The sequence below is a fragment of the Zootoca vivipara genome, chromosome 10, assembly GCF_963506605.1.
Source record: "Zootoca vivipara chromosome 10, rZooViv1.1, whole genome shotgun sequence".
In the NCBI taxonomy this organism is placed as follows: Eukaryota; Metazoa; Chordata; class Lepidosauria; order Squamata; family Lacertidae; genus Zootoca; species Zootoca vivipara.
The window spans coordinates 67,219,517-67,233,022 of NC_083285.1; the positions used below are offsets into that span (position 1 = coordinate 67,219,517).

Consider the following 13,506-nt stretch of genomic DNA (forward strand, 5'->3'; position numbering starts at 1 on the left):
TAAAGTCACCTGGTGTTGTGGCGGTTGGATTACGGCTGCCCACAGCGGCCAAGTGCCTTCAGCTGGCTGCACAATGGAACTTCACTGCTCGCTGCAGAACTTCGGGAGGTGGAAGGGTCAAGAAGTTATCAGGTGGCCCCGTAAGCATCGTCCGTGCCGAATGCACATCAGTGAGAAAGAGGCTCCATTGGGTGGAAGGGTGATGTGACTCCCTTGCCTTGCCTCGCCTCTGCCTCTTTCCGGGGAGGCAATATTCTGGGACAGATGTTCAAGCCAGCATTGGGAGCGACAGTTGAGGCGGTTAGCGGAAGACTCACAAGGTTCCACGCACAGAACAGAGATTTCTTTATTTCCAATAGCTGTGTGCGGAAGGAATCATAGAATCACATAGAATCATAGAGTTGGAAGAGACCACGAGGGCCATCCAGGCCAACCCCTCTGCCAAGCAGGAAACCCCATCAAAGCATTCCTGACAGATGGCTGTCAAGCCTCCGCTTAAAGACCTTCAAAGAAGGAGACTCCACCACACTCCTTGGCAGCAAATTCCACTGTCCAACAGCTCTTACTGTCAGGAAGTTCTTCCTAATGTTTAGGTGGAATCTTCTTTCTTGTAGTTTGAATCCATTGCCCCGTGTCCGCTTCTCTGGAGCAGCAGAAAACAACCTTTCTCCCTCCTCTATATGGCATCCTTTAATATATTTCAACATGGCTATCATATCACCCCTTAACCTTCTCTTCTCCAGGCTAAACATACCCAGCTCCCTAAGCCGTTCCTCATAAGGCATCGTTTGCAGGCCTTTGACCATTTTGGTTGCCCTCCTCTGGACACGTTCCAGTTTGTCAGTATCCTTCTTGAACTGTGGTGCCCAGAACTGGACACAGTACTCCAGGTGAGGACAAACATCACTTCCCTGTAATGATTCCGGAAGGCCCAGGAAAAGTTGTTGTTGTGTAACAGGATGCAGTGCATATCCAACGTTACTCCGATGAAAAGAGGGATGCCCTATTCCATTATTATTATTATTATTATTATTATTATTATTATTATTATTATTATTATCCACCCATCTGACTGGGTTGCCTTCAGGTGTCTTCTAAAGGTTGTATAGTTACTTATCTCCTTGTTTCAGGGCTCACATATCTCCATACCCTCCAACATTTCTCTGATGAAAACAGGGATGTCCTACCACACCCTCCAACATTTCTCTGATGAAAATAGGAGCATCTTAAGGAAAAGCGGGACATTCCTGGATCAGAAACTGGGGCAGCCGTTGTAAATCCGGGACTCTCCCTGGGGGGAAAAAGGACACTTGGAGTGTTTGGCAATGGTCGCCACCAACTTGGATGGCTTTAAAAGAGGATTCAATAGACTTGAAGGTGATGCTGAAGAATGATCAGCTAAATAGCTTGTATTGCAATAAATAATAGCTGCTCGCTTGGCTGTTGCCGGGAGCCATTGAACTCTCAATGCTGACCTATGTGAAATGTGGCTGAATCAAATCTGGGACATGGCACTAACGGATAAACCCACTGGATAATTATATGAAGAATAACTAAACAAAGAGACATTTTCCCGAACACACAGCCTGACTTATTGCATAAACAGTACTTATTGTACAAAAAAGGATGATTCCTGACCACACAGCAAACTGTAGACTTTTATTTAACATTTCTTAATAGGTACAGGTAATAGGTACCCCATATGGGGTAGATCCACATGTATATCTCTTTGTAACTAAGTCTGCCTTCAGGGATCCAACTGTTAACTGATGCCGCTGCTGTGAGTAAACTACTTTTATATACAGTCATACCTCGGTTTAAGTACGCTTCGGTTTGAGTACTTTCAGTTTAAGTACACTGCGGACCCGTCTGGAATGGATGAATTCACTTTCCATTACTTTCAATGGGAAAGTTCGCTTCAGGTTAAGTACGCTTCAGGTTAAGTACGGACTTCCAGAACCAATTACACTCATACTTCGGGTTACGTACGCTTCAGGTTGAGTACTTTGCGGACCTGTCTGGAACGGATTAATCCACTTTCCATTACTTTCATTGGGAAAGTTCGCTTCAGGTTAAGTACGTTTCAGGTTAAGTACTCCGCGGACGTCTGGAATGGATTAATCCACTTTCCATTACTTTCTATGGGAAAGTTCGCTTCAGGTTAAGTACAGACTTCCGGAACCAATTGTGTACTTAAACCGAGGTACCACTGTATCTTAAATAAGATTGTGGTGTGTTAATTCTTTTAAGAGGGAAATAAAGGGATCTTACCAGGAATCTATATTGAGAAGCTTAAACAGGCTTGCAACCAGCTACCCGCTGTTGTGTTTCAAAGGGGAATGTTAAAACTCTGCTAAGTTATAGCACTTGCTAGCGCAAGTTAGGAAGGACGGGGCCTTAACAGAAGTCTAGTGTCCAGATCTAGGGAAGTCATAGTGCCACTCTATTCTGCCTTGGTCAGACCCCACCTGGAATACTGTGTCCAGTTCTGGGCACCACAATTTAAGAAGGATATTGACCAGCTGGAACATGTGCAGAGGGGTGTGTGTGTGACCAAGATGATTAAGGGTCCGGCATCCAAGCCTTATGAGGAATGGTTGAGGGAGTTGGGTATGTTTAGCCTGGATAAGAGGAGATATGTGAGCCATCTTCAAATATCTCAAGGGCTGCCAAATGGAAGATGGAGCAAGAATGTCAGTTGTTGCTGTTGTTGTTTAGTCGTTTAGTCGTGTCCGACTCTTCGTGGCCCCATGGACCAGAGCACGCCAGGCACTCCTGTCTTCCACTGCCTCCCGCAGTTTGGTCAAATTCATGTTCATAGCTTCGAGAACACTGTCCCACCATCTCGTCCTCTGTCGTCCCCTTCTCCTCGTGCCCTCCATCTTTCCCAACATCAGTGTCTTTTCCAAGGATTCTTCTCTTCTCATGAGGTGGCCAAAGTATTGGAGCCTGAGCTTCACGATCTGTCCTTCTAGTGAGCACTCAGGGCTGATTTGCTTCAGAATGAATAGGTTTGATCTTCTTGCAGTCCCAAGCATGTCAGTATCAGTATCAAAACCTTTATTGGCATCACTTACAAACATTCAAAGTAAATAGGCCAGTACGATCTCGTCGCCATAGCATCAGTACAGTCAAATAGAGGAATTTAGCTACTGTCTGGCGAGCTCCTGATCTCTCCCCTGTAATAGGAAGCGTATAACCTCTGTCTTCCGGTTTCCATATTGGGATACATAGTTGGTCTAGGAATTGTTGGTGGAGATCATCATACATTTTACAATTGAGGACCACGTGAGCTAGAGTTTCTACCAGGTGGGCATCACATGGGCAGATCCTATCTCCTTCTGGCAGAAGGAGCAAGTTTGTGTTCCGCTGCTCCAGAGGGTTGGACCCTGACAAGAGGATTCAAATGATAAGAAAGAAGATTCTGAATGGACATTAGGAATAACTGGTGGTAAGAGCTGTTTGACAGATGTTTTTATGCAGAAGTTGGATAGCCACCTCTCAGGGATACTTTAGCTGTGATTTACCGTGTTTCCCCCTTTTTAAGACGTAGTCATAATATAAGACGTAGCAGGATTTTCAAGCATTTGAGAAATATAAGCCACACCCCGAAAATAAGCCATACCTAAGACGGCCCTGGATAGAGCTCCTGAGGGTGGCCAGCCTCGCTATCGCCACCTCCGCTACTGCTGCCACCCCGCACGCTCTTCGTCCCCCTGTTGTTGTTTTAGTTAGTTTCTCCCCGCTGCAGCGTCTCCCGGGTCCCGCATGCTGAAACGCGGGCAGATAAAGGTTCGCTCCACATAGGATCGGCCTGCCGCGGCTGCAGAGCGGAGCACCGAGCCAGCGGCCTAGCCTCTTTCTCTTTTTTTGCCCAGCTGAGGAGGCCTGCAGCCCCGCCGCCGGAATCGGCGGCTGCAAAGGCGGAGCGCTCCGCAGCGCCGAGCGCTCGGAGAGCCTTGCAGCGGGCGGAGCGCCGAGCCAATAGCCTGGCCTCTTCCTGCCCCAGCCGAGGTGGTCTGCCGCCCCGCCGTCAGAATCGGCGGCTGCAGAGCGGAGCGCTCCGCAGCGCCGAGTGCGCGGAGCGCCCTGCAGCTGGCGGAGCGCCGAGCCAGCGGCCTGGCCTCTTCCTGGCCCGGCCGAGGAGACCTGCCGCCCCGCCATTGGAATCGGCGGCTGCAGGGCGGAGCGCTCCGCAGCGCCGAGCGCTCGGAGCGTCCTGCAGCGGGCGGAGCGCCGAGCCAACAGCCTGGCCTCTTCCTGCCCCAGCCGAGGTGGTCTGCCACCCCGCTGTCAGAATCGGCGGCTGCAGAGCGGAGCGCTCCGCAGCGCCGAGTGCGCGGAGCGCCCTGCAGCTGGCGGAGCGGCGAGCCAGCGGCCTGGCCTCTTCCTGGCCCGGCCGAGGAGACCTGCCGCCCCGCCATTGGAATCGGCGGCTGCAGGGCGGAGCGCTCCGCAGCGCCGAGCGCTCGGAGCGTCCTGCAGCGGGCGGAGCGCCGAGCCAACAGCCTGGCCTCTTCCTGCCCCAGCCGAGGTGGTCTGCCGCCCCGCCGTCAGAATCGGCGGCTGCAGAGCGGAGCGCTCCGCAGCGCCGAGTGCGCGGAGCGCCCTGCAGCTGGCGGAGCGGCGAGCCAGCGGCCTGGCCTCTTCCTGGCCCGGCCGAGGAGACCTGCCGCCCCGCCATTGGAATCGGCGGCTGCAGGGCGGAGCGCTCCGCAGCGCCGAGCGCTCGGAGCGTCCTGCAGCGGGCGGAGCGCCGAGCCAACAGCCTGGCCTCTTCCTGCCCCAGCCGAGGTGGTCTGCCGCCCCGCCGTCAGAATCGGCGGCTGCAGAGCGGAGCGCTCCGCAGCGCCGAGTGCGCGGAGCGCCCTGCAGCTGGCGGAGCGGCGAGCCAGCGGCCTGGCCTCTTCCTGGCCCGGCCGAGGAGACCTGCCGCCCCGCCATTGGAATCGGCGGCTGCAGGGCGGAGCGCTCCGCAGCGCCGAGCGCTCGGAGCGTCCTGCAGCGGGCGGAGCGCCGAGCCAACAGCCTGGCCTCTTCCTGCCCCAGCCGAGGAGGTCTGCCGCCCCGCCGCCGGAATCGGCGGCTGCAGAGCGGAGCGCTCCGCAGCGCCGAGTGCTCGGAGCGCCCTGCAGCGGGCGGAGCGCCGAGCCAGCGGCCTGGCCTCTTCCTGGCCCGGCCAAGGAGACCTGCCGCCCCGCCGCTGGAATCGGCGGCTGCGGGTCGGAGCGCTCCGCAGCGCCGAGCGCCCGGCAGCGCTGGGCAGAGCAAAGAGCCAGCGACCTGTCACCTCGGTGCCTGGAACCTGCTGCTGCTGCGCAGAGCGCCCAGCAGCACCATGCAGAGCACCCAGCAGCACCCCGAGCCCTCGGCCCGGCCCGGCCAAGGAGGCCTTAAGGTACCATAAAAACATAATTAAAAAATTAAGACATCCCCTGAAAATAAGACACCGTGTGTTTTTTTGATGAAAAAATGTTATAAGACGGTGTCTTAAAAAAGGGGAAACACGGTATGCTTGGAGTACATGGCCTAGAATCATAGAATCATAGAGTTGGAAGAGACCACAAGGGCCGTCCAGTCCAACCCCTCTGCCAAGCAGGAAACACCATCAAAGCATTCCTGACAGATGGCTGCCAAGCCTCCGCTTAAAGACCTCCAAAGAAGGAGACTCCACCACACTCCTTGGAAGCAAATTCCACTGTCCAACAGCTCTTACTGTCAGGAAGTTCTTCCTAATGTTTAGGTGGAATCTTCTTTCTTGTAGTTTGAATCCATTGCTCCGTGTCCGCTTCTCTGGAGCAGCAGAAAACAACCTTTCACCCTCCTCTATATGGCATCCTTTAATATATTTGAACATGGCTATCATATCACCCCTTAACCTTCTCTTCTCCAGGCTAAACATACCCAGCTCCCTAAGCCATTCCTCATAAGGCATCGTTTCCAGGCCTTTGACCCTTTTGGTTGCCCTCCTCTGGACATGTTCCAGCTTGTCTGTATCCTTCTTGAACTGTGGTGCCCAGAACTGGACACAGTACTCCAGGTGAGGTCTGACCAGAGCAGAATACAGTGGTACTATTACTTCCCTTGATCTAGACGCTATACTCCTATTGATGCAACCTTTGGGGGTCCCTTCCAGCTCTTCAATTCTATGGTTCTAAAGTCCTTTCAGTTCAAACTGGCTTTCAGGGGCCTGGAGTTAGGGAGAGCCCAAGTGCAGTCAATAATCATAACTGAGCCTTTACGCTTGCATAAAATGTTTATGATTTATTTCAGGAACTGACACAGCTTTTCATATGAGCACAAAATACATTGGAGCACAGCTGCGTCTGATTCCCCCCTGCCCCCCACCCCAATTAGCAAGAAGAGTTTTAAAGCCAGTCTTCTCCCAATTTGGCCAATAGCTGTGCTGGCTGGGACATACTGGAGTTGTAGTACAAAACATCTGGAGGATATAACATTTGCAAAGGCTATTTTAAGCCAAAGAGCAGGCGGGTTAGCTTGTTTCCTTAAAAAGTCCCAAATTTGCCATCATAGGAAGAATCTCAGGGGGGTTCCATTGCAACCAAAATCTGAATTCTCAAAAGCTGCTGTTTTCCCAGAAATCAGCTGCCCTGAGCAAAACTCGCCTGGTCTCAACAGGCCTATTTGCAAGCATCATCAAACAGGATTCCAGGGACTTCCCTATCCATTCAGGACACTGTAATTTCTAATATGCTTCTCTTCTTCCATTTCTCTCCTTTCCCATCCCAATGAAGCTCTGTTTCACCTGGAGAAGACCGACTGATATTGTGTGGCCCAGAAGCCCACTCTGTATGGTGGCACAATATCCTGGGAGGGCTCTCCTTCCCAGTTGGAAACCATCTCCCAGATAAATGGTTGAGATGGAGGACAGAGATGGGGGTCCCTAGCAGTCCACCGTAGCTGGCCAGGGCTGGTAATCTTGCAGAAAACTTTCATCAGAGAAAAGGCAGAGCTCTGGCAAAAAGCTTTAGATGTGCAGTTTATGAAAAAAAAATTATGAAAATGTTTAGTTACATGTAGGTAGCCGTGTTGGTCTGATGCAGTCAAAACAAAATAAAAATATCTGAAGAAGTGTGCATGCACACGAAAGCTCATACCTATGACAAACTTAGTTGGTCTCTAAGGGCTACTGGAAGGATTTTTTTTATTTTGTTATGAAAAGGATTATTAGTTATGGATTAGTAAAAGTAAAGGGACGTGGGTGGCGCTGTGGGTTAAACCACAGAGCCTAGGGCTTGCCGATCAGAAGGTCGGAGGTTCGAATCCCCGCGACGGGGTGAGCTCCCGTTGCTCGGTCCCTGCTCCTGCCAACCTAGCAGTTCGAAAGCACGTCAAAGTGCAAGTAGATAAATAGGAACCGCTACAGCGGGAAGGTAAACGGCGTTTCCATGTGCTGCTCTGGTTCGCCAGAAGCGGCTTAGTCTTGCTGGCCACATGACCCGGAAGCTGTACGCCGGCTTCCTCGGCCAATAACGCAAGATGAGCGCCGCAACCCCAGAGTCGGTCACGACTGGACCTAATGGTCAGGGGTCCCTTTACTTTATACTGTATATATAAACTTACGCCCATTAATTTCAATAGGTGCATTCTGAATAGATACAAGCCCTGCTGTTCTCCCAGGGTTGGTTTGCTCCCTGGACACTCTGCACATGCTCAGAAACCCTTGATGTTATAGAATCATAGCACTGTAGAGTTGGAAGGAACCCTGAGGGCCATCTTGTCAAATCCCCTGCAGTGCTGGAATCTCAATTAGCTCATCCATCCTCTCTGTCTCCCAAGCCCCGTGCTATCATTGGCTTTCCCTCCCACAGACACTCTGTTCATGCTCAGGAACCCCTTCACCTTGGCAGGAAGAAACACACACAGCTGATCTCCACTCCCTTCCACTCCCGCAGGAGTGCTAATCTGCATATCGTTCCTCCTGAGCACTCTGCATTTGCTCAGGAACCCCTTGTTATTAGAGTTGGAACGGGTCCCAAGGGTCATCTAGTCCAACCTCCTGCTATGTAGGAGTCTCAACTAAAGCATCCACGACTGGTGGCCATCCAACCTCTCCATCTATCTTCTTGAGCCCCGTCCTAGGACTGTCTTTCCTACCTGGCACTCTGCACGTGCTCAGGAACTCCGATCTCCTTGGCAGCAAGGAACGCCGATCTCCATCCCGTCTAGTTAACTCTCGTTCCTGCAGTGGCGCCCTACTGCGTACGATATCTTCCGCGCCCCATCCCTGAATTCATTGCCTTTTCTCCCGGGCACTCTGCACGTGCTCGGGGGGCACACATCGGCGAGGGGAGCGGGGCGCAGGCGGGCCCCTTTCCCCTGGAGAGGCAGGCAGCCCTCCTCACCGCGCTTGAGAGCTTTCCATGCCCAGGCCAGCCCCCTCCCCACGGAGAGGAGGGAGAGAAAGCGCCGCAACCCGGCAGCTGGCAATTCCGCGGAAAGGGAAAGCGAAAGGGAAAGTTGCTGGCGCGGCGGCGGCGGCGGCGGCGCTGCATTCTGAGCAAACATGGGCGCATAAAGGCGGCGGGCGGGGAAAAGCGCAGATCCTCCGCTGCGCGCCGCGACTCCGTGCGCCCCCCGCCGCTCCATGGCCCTGCGGCTCCTGCTCCTGCTGGCGGCGTTGCTGCTGGGCGCCTGGGGGCCGCATTCGGCTACCGCCGCTGCAAGACGTGGCTCGACCGAGCTGCTGAAAGGTACATAGCGCTGGCTGGCTCCTCCTTTCCGCGCAGCACTTGAACCCAGAGCCGCCCCGCGCTCCCAAGCCCCTCCGCCTTGCAGATCGCGGCGGTCAGATCGTGGCTGCTTTCGCTTGGCCCTCCGAGAACCCCCTCCCCACCGGCAGGTGAGAGGGGACAACCTCGCAGGGGGGTCGGTAGGCCTTTTCTTCGAGCTGCGGGCGCGACGGACAGGTGTGCCTACCTGCAGGTAACACCTGGCGAGGAGGGGGACACATCTGCACTGCGTTATATGTACAGATGTGGGACTGCATGGCAGGGTTGTTGTAAATGGTTCTGTTTCCGCCGCCCTCCTGGCTTGCCCACGGCACCCATCTGTCAGGGGAGGGATGGGTCGCAGTGGACTACCTTGCAGGGGTGTCGGCAGACCCTATCTCCGAGGCGTGGAGTACCTGGCAGGGGGGGTGCCTCTTTGGTACATTCTGTGTACATCTGTGGGATGCATTGCAGGGTTGTTGTTGTTTTTCAAATAATTTTTATTCATTTTATAACAACATACAAAAATATGCCATAAAAAGCAAAAATAGAAAAAGGGGGGGGAGAGGAAAAAAAGGAGACAAGGAAAAAAGAAAGAAAAGAAAAATATATAATATCTTAATCTTATTTCTTAACTTTGTAGACTTCCTCGCATCCCCCTCGTTGAGTTCGTTGTTATAACTAAATCATGCAATTTTCATTTATCTAAAACACTTCTCAAAATTTCTTAAATCATCTAACATTTCTTATATCTTAAACATTTATCAATAGTAATCATTTAAACATTTAACAAAACTAAACAATACCAACACCCTCGCATAACAACTAGTCCCCTTTACTTTTATTTTTCTCCAAAGCCAATACAGTATTTCAAACCCAAAAATATCCATACAGTACAGTCGATTTCCACTTCTTATTCAAATGCAATACACTTAAATCTATTTCAGCCCCCCCCCCTCCCTTGGAGTCAGTATCTCCAGAAGTTTCGGCAAGCTCCTCTAGATTCAGACCATCTTTATCAATCCAATTATATCATAAATTAGTAACTTTTACCCCACTCTCACTCTGACCCACTCCATCCATTGCTCTATCCTCTTCATCACCTGCTGGTCCCCCAATTTTTTAACTATTTCCCACTTCTTTCCATTTCCCCTCCCCATAAATCTTCTTCCCTTTTTTTTTATTCAACACATTCTGCCCCCAGCAAGTCTCCTGCCCCCCCCCCTCACAGGGCGGGCAGCATTCTTCTTTAAGGGATTTTTGAATCAGACACAGATCTTGTTTCCCCCCCCCCCCATGTCTTTTCTTCTTCTTCCTTTTTAGTTTCAGGGTTCAAGACTGTTAGTTCAAGATTCAAGTCTATTAGCTCAAGGTTTGAGTCTGCTAATGTTTATACTTGAATCTTTTCACTCTCCCTTGGGATTGAAGTTACTCCATTGCGGTTACACATCTCATCTCTCCTTTCCAAAATTTGTTCTAAAATTAGGTCCTGCTGTAGATTTTGGGACTCTTCCAAAGTCAGATATTTTGTCTTCCATCGTGTTGATCTTCTCAAATTTCATCCAAATAGCAGAGCAGGAAATGATTTTTTTTTTTTGGTCTTCATACATACAGTCCAATCCGATCTGGTTCTAAAACTCATTTTTTAATCTTCATCATTTTTTTTTTACAAATCTTAAGTACATCACTGAAAAAGTCTTTATATGTTTTCCAGTCTAGCATTCCAGGGTTGTTGTAAATTGTTCTGTTTCCATCGTTGCCCTCCGTCTGGGGGGGGGGGCATGGTCCCTGCAGACTACCTTGCAGGGGTGTCGGCACGCTCCCTCTCCGAGGCTCAGGGTGTCTCCTTACTGCCAGGTGTGTTAGCTGTGGAATACATTGCAGGGTTTCTGTAAATTATTCTGTTTCCGCCGTCGCCACCCATCTGCCCAGGGAGGGAGGGTTGCAGCAGCTACCTTTGATAGACCTTCTTGACGCAGAGAGGCAGTGGACTACATTGCAGGGTTGTCGCTAATAAGACTCTTTTGAACCATCGCAGCCCTGCGAAGCTTGCAGCCCCAGAAATAATAATAATAATAATAATAATAATAATAATAATAGAGAAGAGGAGGAGAAGGAGGAGGAGAAGGGGACGACAGAGGACGAGATGGTTGGACAGAGTTCTTGAAGCTACGAACATGAGTTTGACCAAACTGCGGGAGGCAGTGGAAGACAGGAGTGCCTGGCGTGCTATGGTCCATGGGGTCACAAAGAGTTGGACACGACTAAACAACAAAATAATAATAATAATAATAATAATAATAATAATAATAATAATAATAATAATTTATTATTTATACCCCGCCCATCTGGCCGGGTTCCCCCAGCCACTCTGGGCGGCTTCCAACAAAACATTAAAATACAGAAATCCATCAAACATTAAAAGCTTCCCTAAACAGGGCTGCCTTAAGATGCCTTCTAAAGGTCTGGTAATTGTTGTTCTCTTTGACCTCTGGTGGGAGGGCATTCCACAGGGTGGGTGCCACTACCGAGAAGGCCCTCTGCCTGGTTCCCTGTAACTTGGCTTCTCGTAGCGAGGGAACCGCCAGAAGGCCCTCGGCGCTGGATCTCAGTGTCCGGGCAGAACGATGGGGCAGGAGACGCTCCTTCAGGTATACTGGACCGAGGCCGTTTTATTATTATAATAATAATAATAAAAACTGTACTCTGCCCAGCTGATTGGGTTGTTACCTTGCAGGGCACGGTGCAATGTGGCTATAACAGACACTGTGTTCCAATGCAGTGTTGCCCTTAATATAGTATGTGAATTGGTTTTTTGGCCTGCGTCCCGTTCTTAGCTTGTCGTGGCCAATGGCATTTAAATACACACGGGCAGTAATTTTGCAATCAAACTGGCACACTCAGCAGCCCTTGATAAAATTTTGCCAAGTCACATTGTAATAGTACAGTAATTCACTTTACAAGCGGGCCTCACCGAGATATTGCAAAATGGGTTGTTGGCTACAGGTGGGATGTTGTTTTGTTTTTTAAGTTTTGTTGCAAGACTCTGCAGACTGAATGAAAACTTCAAAACTTGCTTATTGATCTTTACAGTATATCTTTCTTTCAGTAAACTGCTTCGAGGTTTCTTTATGTGTTACAATCAAGCGGTGCATAAGTTTTTATGAAACAAACAAGCAAACAAACAAATAAAGGAGGGGGCGGGGATGCAGGCTGGCATTGCCGCATTTGCTTCAGCACAAATTGTGCCCTTTCAGTGACCTGACCAAATCAGCGTTGGGCTACACTGCAAGGTCGTCGTAGGCCACGGTTTCTCAGCCTCCTCTGCCCCTCCCGCTTGCAATTTAGTTGTGCTAATACCGGGCTACCTCTGAGTGTTTGCCAAAAGGTTTCAGCCTCTCTTGGGGAGATACTGCTCCTGTACAGGAGCTGGTGAAATTAACCCTGCCTTCCTTGCAGGGGTGTGCAGTCTGTTTTTTTTAACCTTGCATTCCCTCAAGGCAGGTGGCAGAGGGATTTGAAGGCTGGAGCCAGAGTGAAAAATAGGTGGGACTCCTTCTGTTCTCTTTCTAGTTACAGGTAGGTAGCCGTGTTGGTCTGCCATAGTGGAAACAAAATTAAAAAATTCCTTCCAGTAGCACCTTAGAGACCAACTTGGTATCTGAAGAAGTGTGCATGCACCCAAACGCTCATACCAATGACAAACTTAGTTGGTCTCTAAGGTGCTACTGGAAGGAACTTTTTTATTTTGTTTCTGATAGTAGGAGCTGTTCTGCAGTGGAACATTCTCCCTCGGGAGGTTGTGGACTCTCCTTCCTTGGAGGTTTCTTCAGCAGAGGTTGGGAGGCATCTGTCTTGGATGCTCTAGCTGAGATTCCTGCATTGCAGGGGTTGGACTAGATGACCCTTGGGGGGTCCCTTCCAACTCTACAGTTCTACATTTCTATGAATAAGGTTCTTATTGGTATGAGCTTTCGTGTGCATGCACACTTTGTATCTGAAGAAGTGTGCATGCACACGAAAGCACATTTTAAATATTTGATATTTGATGAATTATTCTATTTTAATATTTTGCTGGAAGCCGCCCAGAGTGGCTGGGGAAACCCAGCCAGATGGGCGGGGTATAAATAATAAATGAATGGTTATTATGATTGTTTCCTTATATATTAAATTTGTGTAGAAGCACAGAACTGAGTAGTTGGAAGGGACCCCGGGGAATCATTCAAGTCCAACTCTCTGCAAGGCAGGAATCGCAGCTCAAGAATTCCAGACTGACGCCCCTCCAGACTCTGTCTAGAAGCCAGCAATAAAGGGGAGGTCCCCCACCTTTGGAGTCCAACACTCTCAAACAGCTGGGCTCCCCAAGGAGCCCAGGGTGGTCCGACAACAACCGATAAGCATCTTTTAAAATATTCGTATTGATTCCAATGTAAAGGAAGACTTGGGAGTGAGGCACAAAGAGGAAGATATTCAGCAGGCACCCTCAGAACGCCTGTCTAATATTTAACAGGGGAAAAATTCCATAGGGGAGGCATTCCGTTCTGACATTGTGTGGAACCGACTTCCTGGAAGACCTCACCTGCAGAGTGCAGGGGTCTACTGAGTATATATGGGGGGAGAGACGATCTTTTGGGTGTTCCAAGGCTTTATGCACCAAAAACAGCACCTTGAACTCGGCCCTGATTGGCGGCTGGCGAAATTCTCTCAACCTCGGAGTGTCGGAATGCAAACAGCTCTTCACCCGACAGCCTCTTCCCTTAGGTCTGTGTGCTTT

At 50.3% G+C, this 13,506-nt stretch overlaps 2 protein-coding genes across 5 annotated transcripts in view; one reads left to right on the plus strand and one right to left on the minus strand.

Moving 5' to 3' along the window:
* TSGA13 (testis specific 13) overlaps window positions 1-8,451 on the minus strand; it is a 32,020-nt gene extending 23,569 nt beyond the window's left edge. For 2 of the 3 annotated variants that reach the window (XM_060279230.1, XM_060279232.1), the window contains exons 1-2: window positions 8,119-8,451; window positions 10-359 (exon numbers count right to left, since the gene is read on the minus strand). The gene's annotated coding sequence lies outside the window, so the exon portion shown is untranslated. The remainder of the gene's footprint in view (window positions 1-9; window positions 360-8,118) is intronic. The other variant, XM_060279231.1, reaches the window with a different exon arrangement.
* Window positions 8,452-8,538: 87 nt separating this feature from the next.
* Window positions 8,539-13,506, plus strand: part of LOC118091031 (uncharacterized) — a 41,684-nt gene continuing 36,716 nt past the window's right edge. For both annotated transcript variants that reach the window (XM_035127586.2, XM_060279234.1), the window contains exon 1: window positions 8,539-8,714. In XM_035127586.2, the coding sequence (XP_034983477.2) occupies window positions 8,609-8,714 (106 nt within the window). In that variant the 5' untranslated portion in view covers window positions 8,539-8,608. The remainder of the gene's footprint in view (window positions 8,715-13,506) is intronic.